The sequence below is a fragment of the Phaseolus vulgaris genome, chromosome 5 (assembly GCF_000499845.2).
Source record: "Phaseolus vulgaris cultivar G19833 chromosome 5, P. vulgaris v2.0, whole genome shotgun sequence".
In the NCBI taxonomy this organism is placed as follows: Eukaryota; Viridiplantae; Streptophyta; class Magnoliopsida; order Fabales; family Fabaceae; genus Phaseolus; species Phaseolus vulgaris.
In genome coordinates, this window is record NC_023755.2 from 15,172,363 (window position 1) to 15,179,841 (window position 7,479).

The following is a 7,479-nucleotide window of genomic DNA, read 5'->3' on the forward strand; positions in this document are numbered from 1 at the left end:
GTTATGATTGAATGGTGTATTGATGTGTTAAATGAAATGTGCAATGATGTGAAAGTAAAGATCAAGACATAGTATTTTCACGAAAGAAAATACCGTGTTAAGATTGTTTAGGATGTGCATTGACTAGGGATTCGTCTAGAAGGAGATATCCTGACTCTACTGAGATAATGGAATCATATAGATGAAGTTATTCAGGTGGTGAGAGTCGAAGGAGGTTCATATGAATGGGTAAATTGTTTGAAAGATAACTAAATTGACCTGTTATATGAGTTAACCCTGTCATACTAGGAGAGAGATGATATTGAGATTATTTATGCACATAGCTGTGTAGATTTCACACTGATTTAGTATGACAGGTGTCGATCAACTCCTCAGTGAGAAGTTGGATGATGAAATTATTTTAGTTGAAATTTGAATATTTGTTTTAATTTTGTGTAGATATTTAAAGTTTTATGAAAAGAGATATATTTTGTAACATTTTAAGAAAGAGTGATGGACATATTTGTATTATGTTTATATTTTCTTTTTAATATTTTATACAGATTATTAGTGTTTAGATGATAAAAAATATAAAGTACATTAATATCATCAACAGTGGTGATAATGTCATATTGATGGTAATATTGACAATATAATTATAATGATAATAAAAGTAAAACGAGTTGATGATGACAATGCTCCTTATGAAGAAGACTATTGATAAATACAAAATATTTTGAAATTAAATTAAAAATCATTTCAACTATCCTATAGCCAAATGCATTTTATATTAGAAATACATGAAAAAATTTATCAACCTTAGAAATCCATTTTTATTTAAATAGGAATACAAGTAAACACATTTTTAAATCGTGAAAAAATAAAATAAAAAATTCAGAAACTTAAAAAACATGACACAAAAATATACAATATTTTCTCAACCAAAGAGCATCTTAGCTTCTTCATTTTCAAACTGAATGATGACAATTATCTTCCATGGAAGCAGTAAGGCATAACAACTATCAGTGGGTACAGAATACAACTGCACGTCTCAGGTTGCAACTTTTGTCCTTAATCTCTCCATATCAAGATTTCCTTCTCTCTATTTTCACTCAAACATGTGTAAGAAATAATGTTACACAAATGATAATTTCAAAAGATGAACTGTCAAATAAATTTTTCACTGACAAGACTGTATATATAGCTATAGTCAATTTCTGTATGTCCGAATGATGAGAGGTGGACAATTTTGAAGCCATGCATGTAGCTCGAACTCTTACAGGTTTGAAATGGTCACTTGTTCAACTACATGCCAAAATATCCATCGTGTGAAAAAGGACTACTCTTCAATTAGCAAAAGTAGTACAGAAGAGCCAGTAACAGTGAAAATTTACTCATCCATCGGAACATAACCCATCCACGGCATGCTAACACTAGGTCAAAAGACATATAGTTGGTACAAAATCAATCCTTGTAGAGACAGGATCATCATTACCCGGACATGGTGACAGCATTATTTCTGCCCTATCAACCCAATTCTTCGTTTACAGCAAAGTACAGTCCACCTATATGGCAGCATCAGGATCCAACCTTCTCTGGATAGCAGCAGCAGCCTATAATGATAAAACAGCAGCTAATTTTAGCTGAGGCTTAAGCTAAAATCCGATCTCAAAATAGGAGTTTATCATGTAATTCTGACCTCAAAGTTTCCAAGCTTGTACTGATAAGCCATCTCCTCCCTAAGTTGAGCTTGCTCTTTCATTGCCTGTGCCTGTAAACCATGGCAACGGTACAAAAGAATCTTGCCATTAACAAAATGACTACATATCAAATTATCATAAAAGCAATCCAGTAAGAAACCCAACCATTCCAGTTTGCATGGAGTGCTTCAACGCCATCACTTGCTCTTCTTTGTGCTTTTCACGGGCTTGCAACAGTTCTTGCCTAAAATGAAATAAAAAATTATTTTAGCACGGTGAAGCAATTTGGTTCAACATAGATAATGATTGCTACGTGTGTCATGGCCACATATAAATAGCACCAAAAAGGAGATAACAAATTGAAGTACAAATATATAAGTTACATTACACTATGATGGATAATAATTTAGAGATCATATTCTGACACAATTTCAAGAAAGCTTTGAGTAGTCTAGTATGGTATGATTTTGCAAAATGAAAAAAATGCTAACTAGAGTCAAAAGTAGTTATTGAAAATATATCAAGAACAAACTAGAAGATAGTCAACATTGTTGCTGCTTAAAGAAAATAAATCAAATAACAGCAGATGAACTAATTTGAAAAGATAAAGGTTGCCAAACAAATTTAAGATAAGATATGTAAAAGCAGTATTTACAAAAGTATACCTGCGCTGTTCTTCATCGTTGAAAACAGTGCGCTCTGTTGCATGAACCTTCTTAAAACCTTTTTGCATCTCCTTTTCCATTTGACGCCTGTAGTAAGCATCAAGATTGTAGTACCTGCCACATTACCATCTGTTAAACCATAAATAAAGATACAAAATAATTATCCATTCAAGTTATCAGATCCGTGTTATCACTGCAAAAATAAAGAGTTTGCATTGCTGACCACTGCATAGATAATTCAGAAGACAAAAATACTTTTAGATGCCAAATAACAGGTATGTGGGCATATATTAGTTCTTATTTACAAAAATGAGAGCAAAAAGGAATGCACGACTTAAATAAGCTATGCTGACACTGCAATATCTTACTTCTTGGAAGGAAAAGTAGCTGTGTTGTGGTCCTCCATGAATCTGCATATCAGGAATTAGATTGCATTTAATCAAACACATGTACCCAACAAAAGAAAATCAACACAATTTAGTACCCAACAAAAGAAAATTGACACAGTATTAAATGTAACAATTAACATGAGAATAATTGGTTGGTCAATAAGTCCCATCAAGGGGAGAGTGAAAGAAATCGCTAAGAAAATATTAGGATTCCTTTGCACTCATAGCATAGTTATCAGCTTGAGATTCAAATCTTACAATTCAATACATTGTGGCCATCTACCGATTCATATTCCAACATGAATCTTAAATGACTATGACCAATTGAACTACAATCCCAGGGAAAAGGGTGTACTGTATAAATATTTTGACGGACCGTTTCTGTCAAACCTTTACATGAATGAATCTATGTAACTTCATATTACCAATACAATTCACTCAACATTAATATTTTTTAACTTTTTCACCAATTCTTGTGAAAATAATTAAAAAGGCATGTGAGCTTAAAATTTTAAAGGGAAAGGAATTTGAAAGAACACTTGTGAACTTATCCTATTGATTATTAAAAAAAAATTGTCACTCACTCATGCAATGCATGTACTCTATTTAGTTATGTGATTGTTTTGTTTTCATTCTTCTAAAATAAAGACGTTACAAACTTATACATAACTAATAGGTTTTATTTTGTATGACTTCTCTTAAGTTGTTTTTATCTTTTTATAGAATATTTTACATTGAACACCATATATCATCTATATGATATATTTGACATAATTTTTCATTGTACCTGATCTTACGATTTGATACAAAACTGTGATTCATGATTTAAAAAATAGCTTGGCAGTTCATGATTTAAATCTTGACTCGATATCCTTGGTACAATGTTAATAGTAAACTCAACAGTTCAGCAACTTTATATACTGTCCCCCGTGTTTAGGTGCTATGCTTACTCTTTGAACATCTGTTTTTCTTCCCAATTGGACATATTCTCCAGATTCACCTGTTAAAATACCACAACAATTACGATATATAATATATATTTATATAACCATGACATGATATAAATTAGGCATAAAAGGAAAAAAATCTACTTATAAGCAGTTGTGTGATCTTGTTTCTAATTATTATGTAAATCTTGTTTCTCAACGAAATATAGCCGACCACAAACTTAATTTGTGTGAAATATATAGAAGACATTTCACCATATAATGTAAAAAAATAAACTTATTTTTTTTGCAAGAAAGGACAGAGGGCCACCATGGAAGAACAAACATCATACATGTTTAGATTCCATATAGAAAGTAAACCAATAATCACCTGCTTTACTTCGGCCAACCATGCAGTGAACTCTGGTCGTTTGGTCCTGTAATATTCATAGCTTCATAACATCACTCACAGAAAGGTATGACAAGGTCATCATTTCACAATATATAAAAGGTAATTAGCTAGTTATTAAATTAAGGCTACACTCAAAATGCAGGATGTTTATTTACTTCAACAAAGCCTTTATAGCTCTACCACTTAATTATCTGCTAAGCTAAAGTAATTTGATACCGCAAACATTAGAGTTGAGAGTCCTGAGACAAATTGACGCTTCAAGAAGAAAAATAAAAGTATGATCATAATATCCAGTAAACATGTTACCATTTTACAATTTTTTTCAGTTAATTTAACTTTTAAAGTCTAAACAGAGAAGTACATGCTAAATTGTCATATGCCTTTCAACAATAACTCCAGTTAAGAAATTTCTGCAGCTGCTCCCCTACATTGTGTAAAATAAGTGAAAAACTGTCACCTTTGCATATGCCAACATCTTCCTATATACCATAAGTTGTGGCATTGGCATGATGCCGCCAAACTTCAAAATTGTAAAATCACTAAAAACTAGAAATCATAATCAGGAGTGTAAATTATAACCTACTACCCATGCAATGAAATGAAATGACTAGTGAAGATCTGTTAAAATATGATATTTGAGTTTTAATTTTTCTTGTAAGCAAATGAATTGAGGGATAGATATTTTTGGAGCACGCTGGAAATTTGTAGAGAAATCATTGTCTTTCTTTTCAATCGCCTTACAGTTCTTCTTGTCATGTGAAAACATCAAATCCAGTTATTAGTCATTGCCCTTAATAATCTTACCAAGGTTCATTTAAAAGTACACCACTGATCATTTTGAAAACCTATAATTCTCGATCCCATCATCATTCAATCAAATTGAGCTATGGATCCCGACAAACAATCATCTCTCACATTTCAATCAACAAACGAACACAACAATTAACAGATAATAAAAAGTCATTAATCTCTTACCACATATCAGTTTCTCTGATTATCCCATACTTCCCCCAAGAATTCGTAACAGCTCCCTTCTTCCCTCTCTCCTCCTTCTCCTTCTTCTTTTTCTTCTTCTTCAACTTCTCCTTCTTCCTCCGCTCCTCCTCTTTCTCTCTCCTCCGCCTCTTCTCTTTCTCTCTCCGCCTCCGCTTCTTCTCCCTCTCTTCCTCCTTGTCTCTCCTCCTCTTCTTCTCTCTCCTTCTGCGCTCCTCCTCGCTCTCCGATTCCGAATACTCCGAATCCGAACCGGACCGCTCGGACTCGGATTCCTCCGAACTGGACCCGGAACCCGAAATCGACTCGCTACTGTAGCGCCGCCGCGATTTCCTCTTCCTCCGGTGTGCCCTGTCTCCGCCATCGGAATCCGAGCTTCCTCCACGGGATTTTCTCCTCGAACTGCTGCGCCTTTTCTCGGTTTCCGAGTCTACCTCCGAATTTTCTCGCACTTTTTTGGAATCTCTCCGTGACGGAGCTTCGTGTTCTTCTTTCTCTGAAGACGTGACATTTTTTCTCAGAGCATCGTTTTCTTCATCTCTCGACATTTTTTTCCGTTGGGTTGAGCTCTGGGTTTTGCAGTGAGTTAAGTCACGGAACTGGCGGAATCGATAACTAGAAAGCCGAGGAGTTATTTCCTGGATTCTGATCGAATGGGCTTTGACCGAAGCCCGACACATAAAGACAATTACTTCCTGCAACCAATCAAATTTTAACCTGCATCCAATTTTTATGTGAAATGTCCTTAAATAAAAGAGGAGTGCAATTAAGAATACATTCGGAATCCCTTTTTCAGAATATTTTTTTATATAAATTTCATGAACACTTTTGTATTGGTATGGACCGAACAGTTAATATCATGGCATGGCTCCCACAATCGAGTCGATCGAATGACAAACGCTTGTGTAGGTCGATCGATACCTTTGGTCCAATTACGCCCAATCAAGGTCAGTAAAGCTAAATCATCATTTAGAATTAGGTAATGCACCTCTAAGTACGATTCACCTCACTAATCCGGTCCAACAAGGTAAGTCCATTAAAATAATATAAATAGCGCACATTCTAAGAAGTAGGTACATCATTAATTACTATGCTTTGACATTTGAGTGCTTCACATCCTTTGCTGACTTGAGCGTCAGAGTGCCTTCTGCAGGTACCCTCATTCGGCATTCCCTAGAAGAACGAGTAATCAAGCAACTGAGACTCCAAGGAGTGGCAGGAAGTCTGGGAGAGGAAGCTAAAGTGTAGATCGACCGCCCGATAGGAAGGAGGAAGACGAAGGTTCTCAATAGTTATCTAGGTCTCATTTCCCTGGCAGGAACAACTTTTATGAAATCCAAAAATCCCTTTTTCGAATTTTGTTTTCTAAAAAAAAATTAGAAAGTATTTTTACATTATGGTATTGTTTATATATAGCGAGCCAACAACATATAGAGATCCATGTTTGTTGTTTTTTAAGTTTCTCATTTGTGTGTTTCACTGTAAGATTTACTATAAGTTGTTAAATATATCTTGTTGGGATTGAAAAACAATGTGATAGTTTTTAAGTTAATGTTATTTATGAATATATGTATTTTTTAGATTTAAGTTCTATTGATTTGATAAAATGTTTATTGCTTAATGGTAAGGAACGACAATTGATGCCTTTGGAGCATGAATGAGGTCAGAAATCGAGTTCATGTATCTGAACCCTATCAAATCAGTCATATATATCAATGGCCAAAACTTTAGAGTTGAGTATATGGTTGAACTATTTCATCTTAATGTTGAAATAAGCTATTGTGATGCAAATAATTGATTGTGATAGTTTATGATTCTAGATAACCTCGTGCAATGAATTGAATTTGTTTATCCATAATGAACAAATGAACTTGAACAAACATAGTATTTATAAATAACAATAGTGAAAGAGATTCACAAAGTTCTTTCAATCCCAACACTTGTTGATGTAATTCCTCCTTCTAGCTTGCATGGATTCTTGGACTTAGAATGAAATGAAAACATGAGGGAAAGCCCCAAATGGAATTTGGAGAAGATGTAGTGATCTATGAAGAGTGATAGGTTAGGCCAACTCACTTTAGAAGGTGCAAGATTGAGATTAAGAAGGTGTCTACCCTAGCGAGAGGCTAACACACTTACTTATAGTGCTTGGGTCAGCCCAAAAGAGAAACAAACTCAGAATAACTCAAATTCAAAATAAATCCTAGATCTAGAAGAGTCAATGAGAGTGCGCTATGTGGCTAGTCCACTATCCATGCTTTATCTCATGTGTAACACATGTTAAATGTGTCTTGTGTGTGTAGTTAACTCCTTGGTATGCCTCTTGCTTCCTCTTGGACGTTCTAGGGTTTACATTGGGCTTAAAAAGACCCAAATGTAACCTATGTGGCTAGTCCACTATCCATGCTTCTTCTC

At 34.4% G+C, this 7,479-nt stretch overlaps 1 protein-coding gene across 1 annotated transcript; it reads right to left on the reverse strand.

Moving 5' to 3' along the window:
- Positions 1 to 911: 911 nt before the first annotated feature.
- On the reverse strand, positions 912 to 5,784 carry LOC137835206 (uncharacterized). The gene is made up of 8 exons (XM_068643591.1): positions 5,047 to 5,784; positions 4,051 to 4,096; positions 3,684 to 3,733; positions 2,713 to 2,754; positions 2,345 to 2,458; positions 1,845 to 1,923; positions 1,679 to 1,750; positions 912 to 1,592 (listed from the first exon to the last, which is right to left on the reverse strand). The coding sequence occupies exons 1-8, from the start codon at positions 5,742 to 5,744 to the stop codon at positions 1,545 to 1,547; spliced, it is 1,149 nt and encodes a 382-aa protein (XP_068499692.1). The 5' UTR covers positions 5,745 to 5,784; the 3' UTR covers positions 912 to 1,544.
- Between the last annotated feature and the right edge of the window lie 1,695 nt (positions 5,785 to 7,479).